A 23,713-nucleotide genomic window follows, 5' to 3' on the forward strand; every position below is an offset into this window, starting at 1 on the left:
ATGGCACTAACGAACCCACGACTGGCAAACACCAGGCAGAGACGTTACCAATCGACTGCAATGAATAGAGCAGCCGACCGAGAGTAGAGGGAATAAACGGGAATGAATTGGGTGGATAATGAGTACTGGGAAGAATAGGAGAGAGGAAGGGGAATGGAAAGAGAGGTCATGCATGTTAAGGGAATCGAGAGGAGGATGGAAGAGAAGAGGAGAGACCGATTAAGGAAATAGAAAGTTAAAAAGGGAAATAGCGACGAGAAGAACAGGTTGAAAATTCCGGATAAAATAAGTAGAGAGACATAGAAATTCAAAGGAAATAGAAAGTTAAAAAGGGGAAATAGTGACGAAAAGAATAGAGGTTGAAATTTCCGGATTAAAGAAGTAGATAGAAGATTAATACACATAGAAATTCAAAGGAAATAGAAAGTTAAAAAGGGAAATAGTGACGAAAAGAACAGGTTGAAAATTCCGGATAAAAGTAGATAGAAGATGAGGCGTAGACATAGAAAATTAAAAGGAAATAGAAAGTTAAAAAGGGAAATAGTGAAGAAAAGAATAGAGGTTGAAAATTCCAGAATGAATAAGTAGATAGAAGATTAATAGACATAGAAATTCAAAGGAAATAGAAAGTTAAAAAGGAAATAGTGAGGAAAGAAGACAGGTTGAAGATTCCAGATAAAATAAGTAGAGAGAAGATTAATAGACATAGAAATTCCAAGGAAATAGAAAGTTAAAAAGGGAAATAGTGGAGAAAAGAAGTGAGGTTGAAGATTCCAGAATGAATAAGTAGAGAGAAGATTAATAGACAGAAATTCAAAGGAAATAGAAAGTTAAAAAGGGAAATAGTGACGAAAAGAAGAGAGGTTGAAAATTCCAGATAAAATAAGTAGAGAGAAGATTAATAGACATAGAAATTCAAAGGAAATAGAAAGTTAAAAAGGGAAATAGCGACGAAAAGAACAGGTTGAAAATTCCAGATAAAATAAGTAGAGAGAAGATTAATAGACATAGAAATTCAAAGGAAATAGAAAGTTAAAAAGGGAAATAGTGATGAAAAGAAGAGAGGTTGAAGATTCCAGATAAAATAAGTAGAGAGAAGATTAATAGACATAGAAATTCAAAGGAAATAGAAAGTTAAAAAGGGAAATAGTGATGAAAAGAAGAGAGGTGAAGATTCCAGATAAAATAAGTAGAGAGAAGATTAATAGACATAGAAATTCAAAGGAAATAGAAAGTTAAAGAAGGAAATAGTGATGAAAAGAAGAAAGTTTGAAATTTTCTGGATAAAATAAGTAGATAGAAGATTAATAGACATAGAAATTCAAAGGAAATAGAAAGTTAAAAAAGGAAATAGTGAAGTAAAGAAGAGAGGTTGAAGATTCCAGATAGAATAAGTAGAAAGAAGATTAATAGACAGAAATTCAAAGGAAATGGAAACTTAAAAAAGGGAAATAGTGAAGAAAAGAATAGAGGTTGAAATTTCCGGATAAAAGAAGTAGATAGAAGATTAATAGACATAGAAATTCAAAGGAAATAGAAAGTTAAAAAGGGAAATAGGGATGAAAAGAAGAGAGGTTGAAGATTCCGGATAAAAGAAGTAGATAGAAGAATAATAGACAGAAATTCAAAGGAAATAGAAAGTTAAAAAGGGAAATAGTGACGAAAGAGAGAGAGGTTGAAGATTCCAGATAGAATAAGTAGATAGAAGATTAATAGACATAGAAATTCAAAGGAAATAGAAAGTTGAAAAGGGAAATAGTGACGAAAAGAGAGGTTGAAGATTCCAGATAGAATAAGCAGATAGAAGATTAATAGACAGAAATTCAAAGGAAATAGAAAGTTAAAAAAGAGAATTAGTGACGAAAAGAATAGAGGTTGAAATTTCCGGATAAAAGAAGAAGATAGTAGATTAATAGACAGAAATTCAAAGGACATGGGAAGTTAAAAAGGGAAATAGTGACGAAAAGAAGAGAGGTTGAAAATTCCGGATAAAAGAAGTAGATAGAAGATTAATAGACAGAAATTCAAAGGAAATAGAAAGTTAAAAAGGGAAATAGTAAAGAAAAGAAGAGAGGTTGAAAATTCCGGATAAAAGAAGTAGATAGAAGATTAATAGACATAAATTTAAAGGAAATAGAAAGTTAAAAAGGGAAATAGTGACGAAAGAAGAGAGGTTGAAGATTCCAGATAAAATAAGTCGAGAGAAGATTAATAGACAGAATTTCCAAGGAAATAGAAAGTTAAAAAGGGAAATAGTGATGAAAAGGAACAGAGGTTGAAAATTCCGGATAAATTTAGTTAGAAAACTCAGAAAATAATAGCAATAGAGGACAGCGTTATTATTATTATTATTATTATTATTATTATTATTATTATTATTATTATTATTATTATTATTATTATTATTATTATTACTATAAGGAGATTTACCTGTACAAAGAACCAAGTTCGACTCTTAGCTGTACCTGCCTAGAAAAAATTTGTAACGGAAAAATATATATTAAAATCTAAAAAAAAAAAAAAAAAAAAAAGTTATACGGCTGAGGGCAGTATATTTTTACGGAGAATTTCCGATTAAAAATACGGTTTTTTAAGAGTTAAAAAAAAAAGAAAAAAAAAAAAAACTGAAATACCACTACAGTGTACGAGCGTGTGCGGTACAGTTCATAAATCCAATACAGAAAATACAGCGGAATTTTCCCAGTTAATAACAACGTTATGCTCATTTTCGTTATGCAGACACTGAAAAACTCGACGAAACCCTAAAGTGTATGATGACGTAGTTCCGGGAATATGATTATGTTAAGTAGCCACGAAGCAATTCTTGAATGCATTCTCAAGGCATGCTTTTAGTCCTCAAAATTTGAAGGAGGAAGTTAAGTCGCCATGAACTTTTTTTTTTTTTTTTTTTTTTTTTTTTTTTTTTAGTAAGTTTTTTATTTCGTTGAGCAGAAAGAAGGAAATTATGTTTCTATTTCGTTTGGATGCATTCATGAAATATGTTTATATATACAGTAGATACACACATACACAAATATATATATATATATATATATATATATTTATATATATATATACATATATATATATATATATATATACACACACACACCTATATATATATATATATATGTATATGTGTATATATATACATAAATATATATATATATATATATATATATATGTATGTATATACGTATATCTGTAAGAATATACAAACATATGATAAATTTTGAACATTTAGAAATATTTTTCATGTTCAAATAAGCCATTAATATTGATACATAGATATCTGGATTCTCTTACCGACCTCGGGATCCGAGCCCCAAGCGGTACCACTCAAAGACAATAGCCTCTGACCGGCTGGGAATCGAACCCTTGTCCAGGAAACTTGTAATAAGAGTGACGTACCACTTAGCCACTACAACAACAACAAATGCAGCCGTTTCTAGTCCACTGCAGGACAAAGGCTTCAGACATGTCCTTAGTCATATGTGGGTGTTGGCCATATTCATCACCACGCTGGCTAAAGTGGATTGGTGATGATGGGAGACTTGAGTCTAATCACTCTCCTCAAACCAACCTAGTATTGGTGGCCTCAAAAGTGTATACACAAACCCTCTCACCATGATAAGCTATCCCCATTCGGGAGGGGATATATATATATATATATATATATATTTATAAACAGCATATAGCCATTTCTGAGCTGGGATACCTTAAAGCCACCCATATAGGTTTGCTCTGAGCGATCAGACGAAAATCTCCTACCATCACCAATCCGCACTGGCCAGCGTGCTAATATATATATATATATATATACGCACACCCGCACACACACATATATATATATATACTGTATATATATATCTATCTATATACCTATATATATATATATACATATATACATATATATATATATATATATATACATCAAGGTATCCGTCTCACTGACTCATTCAATTATAAAAGGCTAAATAATTAAGTTCTTAATCTATCTGATAAATAAATATACGAATACAAAGAACATAGAATATATCTGGTCTTAGTTTTGCAATAAAACCACAGGATCAAATGCTTCTGTATACAGATGGATAAAACTTTTTGAGGATCTTTGTATTACTGAGGCAATACAGCTTATATCATAACAGAGATCTTTTTTGCATTTAGATTGCTTCTATAGTTTAGCATTTAAAGGTTTAAAGGCCACTCATGAATGGAAGAGGTAAGGGACTGTGGCATTGCTCTATCAAGCAGGACAATGCCCTAGAGACTGGCCCTATATACATATAGCAAGGGACAGTGAAATTGCTCTCTCAAGCAGGACAATGCCCTAGAGACTGGCCCTATATACATATAACAAGGGACAGTGACATTTCCCTATTAAGGCAGGACAATGCCCTAGAGACTGGCCCTATATACATATAACAAGGGAAAGATATATTTCCCTATCAAGCAGGACAATGCCCTAGAGACTGGCCCTATATACCTATAGCAAGGGAAAGTGACATTGCCCTATCAAGCAGGACAATGCCCTAGAGACTGGCCCTATATTCATATAGCAAGGGACAGTGACAGTGACCTATCAAGCAGGACAACACACTAAAGACTGGCCCTATATACATATAGGCAAGGGATAGTGATATTGCCCTCTCAAGCAGGACAATGACTTAGAGACTGGCCCTATATACATATGGGCAAGGGACAGTGGCATTGCCTTATCAAGCAAGACAATGCCTAGAGACTGACCATATAGGATCAGCACCCAAGTCTCATCTCCATCTAAGCTAGGACCAAGGAGGGCCAGGTAATGGCTGCTGAGAACTCAGCAGATAGAACTAAAGGCTCCCCCAAACCCCTCTTCCTTAGCTCACAAGGATGGTGAGGTTACAGCGACCAAAGAAACCATCGAGTTTGAGCCGGACTTTAACCCCAGTCTGGAGTTCACCAGTCAGGGACGTTACCACATCGGCCAGCAAATTACGAGTACAAGAATCTATCTTACGACAAAGAAGAAAAAGTTTTTAAAGAATTAAGATGAACAACTATCATAAAGAACACCGGACTGGCATGGAATTTTTATTTCCACAAGCAGTATTTTATAATAGTAATTCAAAGTGCCATAAAACTGTCTCTTCCGGGCTGTGTTACTCTCCTTCTCTTGGACCCCAGGGATAATTTCTTGAGCTCAAAAAAAAAAAAAAAAAAAAAAAAAAAAAAAAGTAGGAGTGGGTGGGATCTTTGCTCTGTGTTTTATTTTTATTTCTTCTTTTTATTTTTTTTGGTGGTATTTATCTGGAACTCCGCATTTCATGATTTCAGAAGCGCGTGAGCCATAAATCATACATTGAAATATGGGGGATGTTGGTATTGGTTTATTGAAATATGTGTGTGTGTATGTATGTATGTATGTATGTATGTATATATATATATATTTATTATGCATATTCAGTATATATATATATATATACACATATATATATATATATATATTATATACATATGCTGTATATATACATATATATATATATATATATATATATTATATAATATATATATATTTATATATATATATAAATATATATATATATATATATATATAAATATATATATATATATATATATAAATATATATATATATATATATATAAGAAGTGTTTATGTATATATATGTATATATATATGTATATATATATACATTATATATATATATATATATATATACATATATACATATATATATATATATATATATAAATATATATATATATATATATATGCAGTACATGTATATCCACCCACGCATAAACACACACACACACACACACACACATATATATATATATATATATATACATACACATATACATATAAAACATAAAATACACAATAACCACGTTACAGAAATGATTTGCTAACCAAAGAAAATTGTCCCTTTCATAATGACGAATAATCATCAACTTGTGTCGTATAGTGAAATTTTATCTTTATCACCGACATAATCACATCAGTTATTCTGTTCTGTCCTGAGGCCATGATTTTCCTGTCAAAATCCTAATTTAAATGTGTCGTCTGCCTTCAGCCCTTTCTAATTGAACAAGGTTGGCGTTCTATATGTAAATCTAATTTCGTATTCAAATCGTATTGAAGAGGATGATTAAGGAAAGCGCTTATTATTTCTCGCCTATAGAAATGAGTTTAAATCTATTTAAAATGAAGAATATGATTTAAAAGGAAGAATATGGAAATGAGTTTAATTTTTTTTACAATGAAGAATATGGAAATGAGTTTAAATCTATTTACAATGAAGAATATGAAATGAGTTTAAATCTATTTAAAATGAAGAATATGATTTACAATGAAGAATATGGAAATGGGTTCAATTTTATTTAAAATGAATGTTATAGAAATGAGTTCAAATTTATCTAAAATGAATGCTATAGAAATAAGGTCAATTATATTTAAAATGAATCTTGTATAAATGAATTAAAATCTATTTAAAATTTATGCTATAGAAATGAGTCTAAATATATTTAAAAGAAATGTTATAGGAAGGAGATTAAATGTATTTAAAATGAATCCTGTATAAATAAATTTAAATTTATTTAAAATGAATGCAATAGAAATGAGTTCAAATTTATTCTAAATGAATGCTATAGAAATGAGTTCAAATTTATTTAAAATGAGTGCTATAGGAATTATTTCAAATTTATTTAAAATGAATCCTGTAGAAATAAATTTAAATTTACTTAAAATGAGAGGTGAAAATTCTGCCAACTGCATATATAAATTTGTTTGAATTTATTTAAAATAAAGCTTATAGAAATGAGTTTAAATCTATTTAAAAGGAAATACAAAAAAAAAAAAAACCATCCAATTGCTTATATGAACTAATTTATATTTATCTGAAATGAAACATGGAAATTTAACCAAAGCTTTCCAACACCTTTATACAGAAATCAAATAAAATAAAAAAATATTTTAATATCAAAGGGAAAAAAATATTCGATGAAAATTGGAAGGAATCTTTTTCCGATATAAGCGAAACCAATCAAAATTGTTTCTACAGGAAACTAATTATGACGAAATATATAAAAATCTTTCATTTGAAGAGATGGAATAAAAATTCTGCCTCATATTTTCAAAAACAGTCGTAATTAATAACGAGTGATTGAAGGGGGGGAGAGAGGAGGAGGGGGGTGGCGGGGGGGGGGGGGGGGAGGGGGTAGGGAGGGGGGGGGGTTATTGCAATAACGCCTAGGGAAGTTCCAAGAACATTTTAATGATGTTGTTTTTGAGAAATAACCATTCAGACGTCTAATGAAAATGGAAACATTAATTAATTATGAGGCTTCCTTCTCTGTCTGTCTGTCTGTCTCTCTCTCTCTCTCTCTCTCTCTCTGTCTCTCTCTCTGTGTATCTCACTTTCTCTCTCTCCTCTTTCTCTTTTTCTCTCTCTCTGTATCTCACTTTCTCTCTCTCTGTATCTCACTTTCTCTCTCTCTCTCTCTCTCCCTCTCTCTCTCTCTCTCTCTCTCTCTGTGTCTCCATTTTATAATGGAATAAAGGAGTTTGATTTTTTTTTACTTTGACTCTCTCTCTCTCTCTCTCTCTCTCTCTCTCTCTCTCTCTCTCTCTGTATCTCACTTTCTCTCTCTCTCCTCTTTCTCTCTCTCTCTCTTTTTCCTCTCTTTCCCTCTCGCTCTCTCTCTCTCTCTCTCTCTCTCTCTCTCTCTCTCTTTCTTTCTTTCTTTCTCTCTCTCTCTCTCTTTCTTTCTTTCTTTCTCTCTCTCTCTCTCTCTCTCTCTCCTAGCAGAAGGATATAGATAGACTGGAAGCAGTACAAGCCAGGGACACCACACTAGTTCCAACACCAAGAAAATTTGGATATAGACAGAGATTGGAACGTTTGAACTTATTTGATCTACAAACTCGACGACTAAGGGAAAAGTTAATAAAGGCATTCAAAATTCTTAAAGGAATAACAAAAGTAGATTACAACAATCTATTCACGTTTAGCACAGATCAGTTCAGAGGTAACAGATATAAACTAGAATTGAAAAAATACAGAACTTATTCTGGTAATTTCTTTACATACAAAATACCAAATACACTGAACAGACCTCCAGCAGATGTAGTGAAGAGTAACACAGTAAACGAATTCAAGAATAAGTTAGACGAGGTCATTACAACTCTTTAAACTTTTGAACTACTTCGCTCTACCCAAGAGCAAATGGAGTCTCCATGGATAAACTAGTCTTTGAGACATCCAAAATCCTTGTAACTCTCTCTCTCTCTCTCTCTCTCTCTCTCTCTCTCTCTCTCTCTCTCTCTCTAAGAGGAATACAGCTACATTTTACAAAATTTATGCAATCATAAAAAACGTCTTTTTTTCTTTACTCGTTCTACCCAAGAGCAAATGGATTCTCTGTGGAGGAATTAAAGTCTTTGGGACATCCAAAATCCTTGTAACTGACTCTCTCTCTCTCTCTCTCTCTCTCTCTCTCTCTCTCTCTTACAGAGGAAGATAGGTACATTTTACAAAATTTATTCGATAATAAAAACAAAATACCTCGTTTTTTATTTTCCTTTGTTCATGATATTCTTTATTCATCTTATTCATCTTTACACGAATATGAAACAAAAGAAATACATTACGTTTATCTGAAAACGATAAAAGCGTAAAAAAGGCTTTTATTGTGATATATATTCCATGTTTTGTCTCAAAAAATTTGATAAATTTGAAACTAAGTACAACCTGTCGTATCTGTACATTAATATGAAGAGCTTGATCATTGAAACAGATAGTTGTAATAAATTCTCAGGTGGAATATTCACGTCAATAATAATTATATATATACATATATATATATATATATATATATACACACACACACACACATATATATATATATATATATATACATATGCAATATATGTATATCCACACACACACACACACACACATATATATATATATATATATATATAAAATATATATATATATATATTTCACATAAATAACATAAAATACACAATAACCACGCTACAGAAATGATTTGCTAACCAAAGAAAATTGTCTCTTTCATAATGAGGAATAATCACCAACTTGTGTCGTAAAGTGAAATTTTATCTTTGTCGCTGACATAATCACATAAGTTATTCCGTTCTGTCCTGAGGCCATGATTTTCCTGTCAAAATCCTAATTTAAATGTGTCGTCTGCCTTCAGCCCTTTCTAATTGAACAAGGTTGGCGTCCTGTATGTAAATCTAATTTCGTATTCAAATCGTATTGAAGAGGATGATTAAGGAAAGCGCTTATTATTTCTCGCCTATAGAAATGAGTTTAAATCTATTTAAAATGAAGAATATGATTTAAAATGAAGAATATGATTTAAAATGAAGAATATGGAAATGAGTTTAAATTTATTTACAATGAAGAATGTGGAAATGAGTTTAAATCTATTTAAAATGAATGCTATAGAAATGAGTTCAAATTTATCTAAAATGAATGCTATAGAAATGAGTTCAAATTTATTTAAAATGAATTCTGTATAAATTAATTTAAATTTATTCAAAATTAATGCTATAGAAACCAGTTTAAATATACTTAAAATAAATGCTATAGGAAGGAGTTTAAATGTATTTAAAATGAGTTCAAATCTATTTAAAGTAAGTCCTATAGAAATTAATTTAGATTTATTTAAAATAAATGCTACAGAAATGAGTTTGAATCTATTTAAAATGAATCCTGTATGAATGAATTTAAATTTATGTAAAATGAATGCTATAGAAATGAGTTCAAATTTATTTAAAATGAATCCTGTAGAAATAAATTTAAATTTACTTAAAATGAGAGGTGAAAATTCAGCCAACTGCATATATAAATTTGTTTGAATTTATTTAAAATAAAGCTTATAGAAATGAGTTTAAATCTATTTAAAATAAAATACAAAAAAAAAAAAAAAAATCATCCAATTCTTATATGAACTAATTTGAATTTATCTGAAACGAAACATGGAAATTTAACCAAAGCTTTCCAACACCTTTATACAGAAATCAATTAAAATAAAAAATCTATTTAAAAGGAAATACAAAAAAATCATCCAATTGCTTATATGAACTAATTTGAATTTATCTGAAACGAAACATGGAAATTTAACCAAAGCTTTTCAACATCTTTATACAGATATCAATTAAAATAAAAAAAATATTTTAATATCAAAGGAAAAAAATATTCGATAAAAATTGGAAGGAATCTTTTTCCGATATAAGCGAAACCAATCAAAATTGTTTCTACAGGAAACTAATTATGACGAAATATATAAAAATCTTTAATTTGAAGAGATGGAATAAAAATTCTGCCTCATATTTTCAAAACAGTCGCAATTATTAACGAGTGATTGAAGGGGGAGGGGGGTTATTGCAATAACGCCTAGGGAATTTCCAAGAACATTTTAATGATGTTGTTTTTGAGAAATAACTATTCAGACGTCTAATGAAAATGGAAACATTAATTAATTATGAGGCTTCTCTGTCTGTTTCTGTCTCTGTCTGTCTGTCTGTCTGTCTCTCTCTCTCTCTCTGTCTCTCTCTCTGTGTATCTCACTTTCTCTCTCTCCTCTTTCTCTTTTTCTCTCTCTCTGTATCTCACTTTCTCTCTCTCTGTATCTCACTTTCTCTCTCTCTCTCTCTCTCTCTCTCTCTCTCTCTCTCTCGCTCTCTCTCTGCTTCCATTTTATAATGGAATAAAGGTTTTTGATTTTTTTTTACTTTGACTCTCTCTCTCTCTCTCTCTCTCTCTGTATCTCACTTTCTCTCTCTCCTCTTTCTCTCTCTCTCCTTTCTCTCTCTTTATCTCTATCTCTCTCTCTCTCTCTCTCTCTCTCTCCTCTCCTAGCAGAAGGGTATAGATAGACTGGAAGAAGTACAAGCTAGGGACACCACACTAGTTCCAACAATAAGATAATTTGGATATAGACGGAGATTGGAACGTTTGAACTTATTTGATCTACAAACTCGACGACTAAGGGAAAAGTTAATAAAGTCATTCAAAATTCTTAAAGGAATAACAAAAGTAGATTACGACTATCTATTCACGCTTAGCACAATTCAGTTCAGAGGTATTGGATATAAACTAAAATTGAAAAAATACAGAACTTATTCTGGTAATTTCTTTACATACAAAATACCAAATATACTGAACAGACCTCCGGCAGATGTAGTGAAGAGTAACACAGTAAACGAATTCAAGAATAAGTTGCACAAGATCATTACAACTCTTTAAACTTTTGAACTACTTCGCTCTACCCAAGAGCAAATGGAGTCTCCGTGGATGAACTAGTCTTTGAGACATCCAAAATCCTTGTAAGACACACACACACACACACACACTCTCTCTCTCCCTCTCTCTCTCTCTTGAACAATAAAACAGAAAACGAATTCAAGGATAAGTTAGACAAGATCATAATAACTCTCTAAATTTTAGAACTACTTCGCTCTACCCAAGAGCAAATGGAGTCTCCATGGATGAACTAAAGTCTTTGAGACATCCAAAATCCTTGTAACACACACACACACACACCCTCTCTCTCTCTCTCTCTCTCTCTTGAACAATAACACAGTAAACGAATTCAAGAATAAGTTAGACAAGATCGTTACAACTCTTTAAATTTTTGAACTACTTCGCTCTACCCAAGAGCAAATGGAGTCTCCGTGGATGAACTAGTCTTTGAGACATCCAAAATCCTTGTAACTAACTAACTCTCACTCTCTCTCTCTCTCTCTCTCTCTCTCTCTCTCTCTCTCTCTCTCTTGAACAATAACACAGTAAACGAATTCAAGAATAAGTTAGACAAGATCATAATAACTCTCTAAACTTTTAATTTAATTCGCTCTACCCAAGAGGAAATTGAGTGTCCATGGATGAATTAAAGTCTTTAGGACATCCAAAATCCTTGTAACTGACTCTCTCTCTCTCTCTCTCTCTCTCTCTCTCTCTCTACAGAGGAAGATAGGTACATTTTACAAAATTTATTCAATCATATAAAAACGTCTTTTTTTCTTTACTCGCTCTACCCAAGAGCAAATGGAGTCTCCATGGATGAATTAAAGTCATTAGGACATCCAAAATCCTTGCAACTCTCTCTCTCTCTCTCTCTCTCTCTCTCTCTCTCTCTCTCTCTCTTACAGAGGAAGATAGGTACATTTTACAAAATTTTTGCAACTCTCTCTCTCTCTCTCTCTCTCTCTCTCTCTCTCTCTCTCTCTCTCTCTTACAGAGGAAGATAGGTACATTTTACAAAATTTATTCGATAATAAAAACAAAACACCTCGTTTTTTACTTTCCTTTGTTCATGGTATTCATTATTCACCTTATTCATCTTTACATGAATAGGAAACAAAAGATATACATTATGTTTATCTGAAAACGATAAAATCATAAAAAAAGCTTTTATTGTGATATATATTAAATGTTTTGTCTCAAAAAATGTGATAAATTTGAAACTAAGTACAACCTGTCGTATTTTTACAATAATATGAAGAGCTTGATTATTGAAAAAGATAGTTGCAATAAATTCTCAGGTGGAATATTCACGTCAATAATAATTATGATAATAATAATGTGAATTATTACAAATATTATCATCAAAATGACTAGAATGACAGAATAATGATATTAATATTAGTAATAATAGAAATTCCGATTATTATTGATATATTTTACAAAAAGGCCAAAATAGTTCCATATTCATGATGATGATGATGATGATGATGATGGTTATTATTATTATTATTATTATTATTATCATTATTATTTTTATTATTATTATTATTATTATTATTATTATTATTATCATTATTATTATTATTATTATCACCATTAATAATATCCTTTTCATTATTATTATTAATATTACTTTATTATTATTATTATTATTATTATTATTATTATTATTATTATTATTATCGTTATCCTTATTTTTATTCCCATTAATAATAATAATAATAATAATAATAATAGTAATAATAATAATGATAATAATAATAATAACCCTTTTTATAAAGTCAAACATTCGATTGTGTGGCCACTCGATCGTGATTGGTTGAAAAACTGACCAATCAGAGACTCTCCTTGATTCCCGCTTGGCATCAAAGCGTAATTTAAAATCCCATTGAATGTTCCATCAAAGCTGTATCGCAACAGACAAGTGGGAACAACCACTAAGAAAATAAACTATTAAAAGTAATATGAACACAAAGGGAAAGATGTAAACCATTAAATAAGTGTGATAAAGTCAATTAGATGCATGAAAGGGACCAAGTGAATGAATAATGAATGAGTAATGAATGATAAATGAAGGAGGAGAGAAGGGATTAATAAAATTATCAGTGGTAAAGATGTCGATGATGACTTGAGATGAGAAATTTATGAAGCATGAGATGGAGATAAGAGATAAGGGGAGTTGGTAAGGAAAACATTGAAATAGAGAATATATATATATATATATATATATATATATATATATATATATTTATATGTATAATATATATATATATATATATATATATATATGTATATATATATACACAGTATATATTCGTGAAAAATTTAGAAGTTAGGCTATTAATGTTGAAATTTATGACACATCTATTGATAAATCAGTTACTAGTAGAATATATATATATATATATATATATATATACATATATATATATATATATATATATATATAATAGAAACTTAATCCATCGATAATATATTTAACAATAATTTCAACAATAACAACTTAACTACTAATTTTTTCACACATTTGAGATAGTTTGTCTACAAAACATGAATCCCGAGTAGGCATAAACGAAGAAGCCCTAATTTCCCAGGTAGGATTCAAACCTATTCAAGACAGTACATCACTTTGTTAAGGGAAATATATTATCTCAATAGTATTACACTTACCTTAGTCAATGTAATTACTGTTATCCTTACTTTCAGAACTTGGAGCCATTGTAGTTTTAAAGCTATGACTGAAAAACCACACTTGAAAAAGCCATACGAACATAAGATTACTACCTAACCTAAAGCAGGGTTTACACGATCAAACGGTTCGTTGAACCCCTAAAGCAGGGTTTACATGATCCAATGGTTCGTTGAACCCCTAAAGTAGGGTTTACACGATCCAACGGTTCGTTGAACCCCTAAAGCAGGGTTTACACGATCCAACGGTTTGTTGAACCCCTAAAGCAGGGTTTACATGATCCAATGGTTCGTTGAACCCCTAAAGTAGGGTTTACACGATCCAACGGTTCGTTGAACCCCTAAAGCAGTGTTTACACAATCCAACGGTTCGTTGAACCCCTAAAGCAGGGTTTACACGATCCAACGGTTAGTTGAACCCCTAAAGCAGTGTTTACACGATCCAACGGTTCGTCGAACCCGGTTGACGAACCTACTTGTCAAACGGTTCGAAGAGGTGGAGTTGCCACAAATGCATAAGGTTTATTGACAAGGGAAGCCCCGCCCACAAAAGTAAGGCTAGAACAAACTCTCTTCGAACCATTCGACGCGTGCACGTTCGACAACCGAATATCCCGTTCATATGTTCGTACATCACTTCAACCGCTTGTCTGTTATACTGCGTTCGACAAACTGTTCGACTGTGCAACCCACCTTAATGTTTTCCAACTAACTTAACCTATAAGCCGTAACCTCGGCTATCTACCTACCGGGAGGGGCTACGCCCCCTTGGGACTCCCCTTTGACTGCCGTATCTTTTGCTTATCCTAAGTCTGCTATTTGAATACATAAATAAAGAAATATAAACTTTCATAATTACCATAACTTTTTCCTCATTGTTTTCTGAAGATGATTTGGATCTGGAACAAAAATATACATATTTCGTGTATTTTTTTATCTAACAAGGACAATAATCTTGACTCACACTATACAGTTAGTCTTTATTTTAGTCATTCAATCCATGAGCATACACAAGGAATATTCTCCTATTTACATATATATATACACACAATAATTCGTCTTATACGAGTATATAGTTAATATAATTTTTTTTTTTTTTTAAATTTTTCATTTTTTTTTCTAAAACATCGATCACATGTATTGGACTTCTTTATGTATTTTTTATGTACTGGCTCCTCTTTATCTCTCCTCTTTCCTCCTCGTTATCATTCTCTCTATCCTTTCGTCATCTCTTTCCTCTATAAATACTGAAGCTCCAGTAGAGATATTATCCTCCTCAGTTGAAAGAAGGATTTCATGAAAAATCAAACGCACATTAAGGATATGAAGAGGGCCGTTTTACGCCTTGTCACTCTTCGTCGAAGACCTCCTGGGTCAGGCGATCCTGAGGGACTTCGATCCAACTGAAGTCCTCTGAAGGATAATCAGCGGATGATCCATAACCAAATGTGTACATCAGCCACTGACATCCATTTCTGAGGACGAAATGTCGCTGAAGCCGTTTCCATTTTCGCTGCAATCTGCATTAGCTGGCTTGAGCAATCCAAGGGAGGGTGTAAGTAGTTCGCCATTACTTTGATTTGCTGAGTAAGTTGAGCTGCTGAACGAAGACAATTTCAAACTCATTTGCTTATTCCATCCAAAACTGAAAACGGGAAATCTAGCAAAAGAAGCACCGGGATACGTAAACAGAGAAACGCAACCCGCCAAAATCAGGACGACCACTCTTCGTGGGAAAGCCATGATCCCAGCTGAGGCCACTGGCGACTCTTTGACATCCATCTGACGGGAGTTGTTGCCGCCCTCTGGTTTCGTCTCCGGCTCGGCCTCCTCCTTCCTGAACACCGACAGGGAGTCAGATTCGAACTTCAACATCAGGAGGAAGAGCATCAGCAGTAGTTGGTACCCGCGTGGGCCGCTCAGTCCCGTGGCGGCGCTGCGATCGCCCTGCATCGCCTCTGGGTTTTTCTCTGGATATAAGGAAGAGAAATTGGGTCGTGGATTTTGATAAGAGAATAGAACAATGTCTTGGGGATAAATCACTACTACTACTACTACTACTACTACTACTACTACTACTACTACTAGTAATAATAATAATAATAATAATAATAATAATATTTTTCATCTCAATTAACTACTACTACTACTACTACTGGTAATAATAATAATAATAATAATAATAATAATAAAAAAAATATTTTTCATCTCAAATATCATCTAATATTCACGAACAAATAAATATACCAATCATTACTTAATCATATCTATAAGGCAATAAAGTACCTTCTCCCTCCCGCCCCATTTCATGAACTAATCCCAGAACTATATATTTCCAAGGATCTAATTCCTTATATCCTAGTTTCCTTCCTTACCATTCAGGACGTGGAGATTGACAGTTGAAGCGTGAAGATTTGAGGGCATGCAGGTGTAGTTTCCAGTGGCTTGAGTTGGGACGTCCAGGATTGTTAAGGTTGACGTGATGGCTTCGGGACCCGTGCGCTTCACTGTCACCTGGGGGGATATAATGATGGTTTTTTTAGCTTTAGTTTGGAGGGAGTGGTTAAGTGTCTGATTGTCTGTCTGCCTGTCTGCCTCTGTCTCTGTCTGTCTGTCTGTCTCTCTCTCTCTCTCTCTCTGGTATTCAGTTTTGTGGCAATATCCCTCCCTCTCTATTTACACACAAATATCTATGTATGTATCTATATATGCGTGTATATGTATATATATACATATATATATATATATATATATATATATATATTAATATGTATGTATGTATGTATATATATACTGTATGTGTATACATATATATATATATAATTTATATATATATATATATATATATATATATAATATATATATATATATATATATATATTCATATGTACACACACATATATATATAATATATATATGTATGTATATGTACTGTATATATATATATATATATATATATATATTCATATGTACACACATATATATATATATAATATATATATGTATGTATATATACTGTATATATATATATTATATATATATATATATATATATATATATATACATATGTATATATATACATGCAAGTATGTATGTCCTTTGAATACAAAACATAAAAATATGTCAAATATATTCAGGATATTAAACGCCATGGTAATAGAAAATATACAAATAACAATGAAACCCAGACATAAACGACATTACTAAATTACAAAAGATCTCTACAAAAACTAAACAAAGCACACATCCTACAGGCAGCATTATCCTAGCGCAAATAAAGGGATTAGAATTATGAACATAAGTATTTAGAGTACATGGAGGTCCTTTGCAACGTAAAGAGGAGGGGAGAATTGCAACCCAGGTGTAGCTGGAAGCATAAAAAGGGACAAATGATATAAGGACATGCAATAGAGTGCATGAGTAGTGTGCTGGTTGAAACTGAGTGGAATGGGATTACGACATGAATGTGGAATGCTGTCTAGATCGTACTGTTGAATATGTATGTATGAATGTGTGTGTGTATGTATGTATGTATATATGTATGTATGTAAGTATTTATATGTTTATGTATATGTCTATATATATGCATATATATATATATATATATATATGTATGTATACCTGTATATATATTTATACAATATGCATAATATATAAGTATATATATATTTATATAAATATATATATATATATATATATATACATATATATTATAACCCCATATATGTATATATATATATATATATATATATATAGAGGTATATATATAAATATGTATATGTATATATATATACACACACACATATATATATATATATATATATCATACCCCCATATATATACATATATATATATACACACACACACACACACATATATATATATATATATGTATATATATATATATATATATACACATACAATACATCTAAGCATGCACGTACATTCAAGCCTATTCAACTTTCCGCCTCACTTCCTACTTACAATGATATTATCTTCCTTGTTCTCCATAAGTCTGACATCCCCATGATACCAGAATATGTAGTCAGGCAACATGACGACATTCTTAATGTGGCAATCAATCTGAACTCGACTTCCTGCTTTCATGTATCTGTCACCAGGCGGATAGATCTCGACTTTCGGAACTGGAAAGCAAAGAGAAACGAACAATAAAGATAAAGGGAAAAACTTAGTGAAAAATCTAATTTTAATAGCATATAAATCATCATGATCACCATCTCCTCCTACGCCTATTGACGCAAAGGGCTTCATTTTGATTTCGCCAGTCGTCTCTAGCTTGAGGTTTTAATTCAATACTTCAATTCCAAAATGCTAATTATTTTTTCCTTATTCATATGCTATTCTTCAATAGCATATGATTAAGGAAAACAATTAATATTTTGCATTTTCTAACGTTGAATAAAGGAATTTTTTCTTAGATTATAGATTTTTCTAGATGACTTGGAAAGAAACGACAAATGGAGAAAATTGATTGAAAATTTAATTTTAATAGCATATACATAAGGAAAAACAATTAATATGGATTTTTTAACGATGAATAAAGGAAATTGTTTCTTTTTTAGATTATAGATTTGTCTGGATGACTTGATATAGAGATATTCTCTTTGATATTTCTAGTTTTTTAGATTAAAATACATGAAAGAATCTCTATATAGTAAACTTTTAAGAAATATTTATCAAAAAAACTATCGGGAAACGCTCATTAAAGAAACTCACAAGAGACGTTTATCAAAGAAACTCTCAAGAAACATTTAAAGAAACTCTCAAAGAAGCTATCAAGAAACGTTTATCAAAGAAACTCTCAAGAAACATTTAAAGAAACTCCCAATAAAGCTCTTAAGGAACGTTTATCAAAGAAAAACCCAAGAAAAAATTAAAGAAACTCTCAAAGAAGCTCTCAGGAAACGCTTATTAAAGAAACTCTCAAGAAACGTTTATCAAAGAAACTCAAGAAACGCTTATTAAAGAAACTCTCTAGAAACGTTCATCAAAGAAACTCTCTAGAAACGTTTATCAAAGAAACTCTCAAGAAACGTTTATCAAAGAAACTCTCTAGAAACGTTTATCAAAGAAACTCAAGAAACGCTTATTAAAGAAACTCTCTAGAAACGTTTATCAAAGAAACTCAAGAAACGCTTATTAAAGAAACTCTCTAGAAACGTTTATCAAAGAAACTCAAGAAACGCTTATTAAAGAAACTCTCAAGAAACGTTTATCAAAGAAACTCAAGAAACGCTTATTAAAGAAACTCTCTAGAAACGTTTATCAAAGAAACTCTCTAGAAACGTTTATCAAAGAAACTCAAGAAACGCTTATTAAAGAAACTCTCTAGAAACGTTTATCAAAGAAACTCAAGAAACGCTTATTAAAGAAACTCTCTAGAAACGTTTATCAAAGAAACTCAAGAAACGCTTATTAAAGAAACTCTCTAGAAACGTTTATCAAAGAAACTCAAGAAACGCTTATTAAAGAAACTCTCTAGAAACGTTTATCAAAGAAACTCAAGAAACGCTTATTAAAGAAACTCTCTAGAAACGTTTATCAAAGAAACTCAAGAAACGCTTATTAAAGAAACTCTCTAGAAACGTTTATCAAAGAAACTCAAGAAACGCTTATTAAAGAAACTCTCAAGAAACGTTTATCAAAGAAACTCAAGAAACGCTTATTAAAGAAACTCTCTAGAAACGTTTATCAAAGAAACTCTCTAGAAACGTTTATCAAAGAAACTCAAGAAACGCTTATCAAAGAAACTCTCTAGAAACGTTTATCAAAGAAACTCAAGAAACGCTTATCAAAGAAACTCTCTAGAAACGTTTATCAAAGAAACTCAAGAAACGCTTATCAAAGAAACTCTCTAGAAACGTTTATCAAAGAAACTCAAGAAACGCTTATTAAAGAAACTCTCTAGAAACGTTTATCAAAGAAACTCAAGAAACGCTTATTAAAGAAACTCTCTAGAAACGTTCATCAAAGAAACTCAAGAAACGCTTATTAAAGAAACTCTCTAGAAACGTTCATCAAAGAAACTCTCTAGAAACGTTTATCAAAGAAACTCTCAAGAAACGTTTATCAAAGAAACTCTCTAGAAACGTTTATCAAAGAAACTCAAGAAACGCTTATTAAAGAAACTCTCTAGAAACGTTTATCAAAGAAACTCTCTAGAAACGTTTATCAAAGAAACTCTCAAGAAACGTTTATCAAAGAAACTCAAGAAACGCTTATTAAAGAAACTCTCTAGAAACGTTCATCAAAGAAACTCAAGAAACGCTTATTAAAGAAACTCTCTAGAAACGTTTATCAAAGAAACTCTCAAGAAACGTTTATCAAAGAAACTCTCTAGAAACGTTTATCAAAGAAACTCTCAAGAAACGTTTATCAAAGAAACTCTCAAGAAACGTTTATCAAAGAAACTCTCTAGAAACGTTTATCAAAGAAACTCTCAAGAAACGTTTATCAAAGAAACTCTCTAGAAACGTTCATCAAAGAAACTCTCTAGAAACGTTTATCAAAGAAACTCTCAAGAAACGTTTATCAAAGAAACTCTCTAGAAACGTTTATCAAAGAAACTCAAGAAACGCTTATTAAAGAAACTCTCTAGAAACGTTTATCAAAGAAACTCAAGAAACGCTTATTAAAGAAACTCTCTAGAAACGTTCATCAAAGAAACTCTCTAGAAACGTTTATCAAAGAAACTCAAGAAACGCTTATTAAAGAAACTCTCTAGAAACGTTCATCAAAGAAACTCTCTAGAAACATTCATCAAAGAAACTCTCTAGAAACGTTCATCAAAGAAACTCTCTAGAAACGTTTATCAAAGAAACTCTCAAGAAACGTTTATCAAAGAAACTCTCATGAAACGTTTATCAAAGAAACTCTCAAGAAACGCTTATCAAAGAAACTCTCTAGAAACGTTTATCAAAGAAACTCTCAAGAAACGTTTATCAAAGAAACTCTCTAGAAACGTTTATCAAAGAAACTCAAGAAACGCTTATTAAAGAAACTCTCTAGAAACGTTCATCAAAGAAACTCAAGAAACGTTTATCAAAGAAACTCTCAAGAAACGTTTATCAAAGAAACTCTCTAGAAACGTTTATCAAAGAAACTCTCAAGAAACGTTTATCAAAGAAACTCTCTAGAAACGTTTATCAAAGAAACTCAAGAAACGCTTATTAAAGAAACTCTCTAGAAACGTTTATCAAAGAAACTCTCTAGAAATGTTTATCAAAGAAACTCTCAAGAAACGTTTATCAAAGAAACTCTCTAGAAACGTTTATCAAAGAAACTCAAGAAACGCTTATTAAAGAAACTCTCTAGAAACGTTCATCAAAGAAACTCTCTAGAAACGCTTATTAAAGAAACTCTCTAGAAACGTTTATCAAAGAAACTCAAGAAACGCTTATTAAAGAAACTCTCTAGAAACGTTCATCAAAGAAACTCTCTAGAAACGTTTATCAAAGAAACTCTCAAGAAACGTTTATCAAAGAAACTCTCATGAAACGTTTATCAAAGAAACTCTCAAGAAACGCTTATCAAAGAAACTCTCTAGAAACGTTTATCAAAGAAACTCTCAAGAAACGTTTATCAAAGAAACTCAAGAAACGCTTATTAAAGAAACTCTCTAGAAACGTTCATCAAAGAAACTCAAGAAACGCTTATTAAAGAAACTCTCTAGAAACGTTTATCAAAGAAACTCAAGAAACGCTTATTAAAGAAACTCTCTAGAAACGTTTATCAAAGAAACTCAAGAAACGCTTATTAAAGAAACTCTCTAGAAACGTTCATCAAAGAAACTCTCTAGAAACGCTTATTAAAGAAACTCTCTAGAAACGTTTATCAAAGAAACTCAAGAAACGCTTATTAAAGAAACTCTCTAGAAACGCTTATTAAAAAAACTCTCTAGAAACGTTCATCAAAGAAACTCTCTAGAAACGTTTATCAAAGAAACTCTCAAGAAACGTTTATCAAAGAAACTCTCTAGAAACGTTTATCAAAGAAACTCAAGAAACGCTTATTAAAGAAACTCTCTAGAAACGTTTATCAAAGAAACTCAAGAAACGCTTATTAAAGAAACTCTCTAGAAACGTTCATCAAAGAAACTCTCTAGAAACGCTTATTAAAGAAACTCTCTAGAAACGTTTATCAAAGAAACTCAAGAAACGCTTATTAAAGAAACTCTCTAGAAACGTTCATCAAAGAAACTCTCAAGAAACGTTTATCAAAGAAACTCTCATGAAACGTTTATCAAAGAAACTCTCAAGAAACGTTTATCAAAGAAACTCTCTAGAAACGTTTATCAAAGAAACTCTCAAGAAACGTTTATCAAAGAAACTCTCATGAAACGTTTATCAAAGAAACTCTCAAGAAACGTTTATCAAAGAAACTCTCTAGAAACGTTTATCAAAGAAACTCTCAAGAAACGTTTATCAAAGAAACTCTCTAGAAACGTTTATCAAAGAAACTCTCTAGAAATGTTTATCAAAGAAACTCTCTAGAAACGTTTATCAAAGAAACTCTCAAGAAACGTTCATCAAAGAAACTCTCAAGAGACATTTAAAGAAACTCTCAATAAAGCTCTCAAGAAACGTTTATCAAAGAAGCTCTCAAGATAAAATTAAAGAAACTCTCAAAGAAGCTGTCAAGAAACGTTTATCAAAGAAAAACCCAAGAAAAAAATGAAAGAAACTCTCAAAGAAGCTCTCAGGAAAAGCTTATTAAAGAAACTCTCAAGAAACGTTTATCAAAGAAACTCTCTAGAAACGTTTATCAAAGAAACTCTCAAGAAACGCTTATCAAAGAAACTCTCAAGAAACGTTTATCAAAGAAACTCTCTAGAAACGTTTATCAAAGAAACTCTCTAGAAACATTTATCAAAGAAACTCTCAAGAAACGTTTATCAAAGAAACTCTCAAGAAACGTTTATCAAAGAAACTCTCTAGAAACGCTTATTAAAGAAACTCTCAAGAAACGCTTATTAAAGAAACTCTCTAGAAACGCTTATCAAAGAAACTCTCTAGAAACGTTTATTAAAGAAACTCTCTAGAAACGTTTATCAAAGAAACTCTCAAGAAACGTTTATCAAAGAAACTCTCTAGAAACGTTTATCAAAGAAACTCTCAAGAAACGTTTATCAAAGAAACTCTCAAGAAACGTTTATCAAATAAACTCTCAAGAAACGTTTATCAAAGAAACTCTCAAGAAACGTTTACCCAAAGATACTCACTAACAACGCGAAGACTGAAGAGCTGACTCATTTTCGGCTCCGTCGAGACCTGGCACTCGTAGAGGCCAGCATCTCGCTCTTGGACGTACTTGATGATGAGACTCCAGGTCTCCCTCGTCTCGGAGAAGTGGGACTCGAATCTCTCGTCCCCAACGAACGTGTACCTATCCACCGTCAGGATGTCCGCGTCCCTCATCCTCACCCATGATACCTGAAGAAGTTCAGATCAAGATGGAGGAATATGAATAACTTGCTTGAAAGATAATTCAATTCATTGTGGCTTCAAAGAAAATTTCTTATACAATACAGAAAAATGGAAGCAAAATAAGATAATCTATCTTATATTTAAGCAAGATTTAATTATACATCATTATTAATTAATATAACTGGGACTTCCTGTCTGGAAAATGCCAGACCCGGTTTCGAGATCGGCTGGAGCCCAATAGTTTCTTTGGTGTCTGGAACCTCACCATCCTTGCGAGCAAAGGATAGTTTGG

General features: G+C 31.6%; 1 protein-coding gene across 1 annotated transcript; it reads right to left on the reverse strand.

The window, feature by feature from the left end:
• Positions 1–14,943: 14,943 nt before the first annotated feature.
• LOC137636565 (uncharacterized) lies at positions 14,944–23,422 on the reverse strand. The gene is made up of 4 exons (XM_068368962.1): positions 23,217–23,422; positions 17,960–18,120; positions 16,351–16,489; positions 14,944–15,945 (listed from the first exon to the last, which is right to left on the reverse strand). Exons 1-4 carry the CDS (start codon positions 23,410–23,412, stop codon positions 15,431–15,433), a joined length of 1,011 nt encoding a protein of 336 aa, XP_068225063.1. The 5' UTR covers positions 23,413–23,422; the 3' UTR covers positions 14,944–15,430.
• Between the last annotated feature and the right edge of the window lie 291 nt (positions 23,423–23,713).

The sequence above is a fragment of the Palaemon carinicauda genome, unplaced genomic scaffold (assembly GCF_036898095.1).
Source record: "Palaemon carinicauda isolate YSFRI2023 unplaced genomic scaffold, ASM3689809v2 scaffold3298, whole genome shotgun sequence".
Classification (NCBI taxonomy): domain Eukaryota; kingdom Metazoa; phylum Arthropoda; class Malacostraca; order Decapoda; family Palaemonidae; genus Palaemon; species Palaemon carinicauda.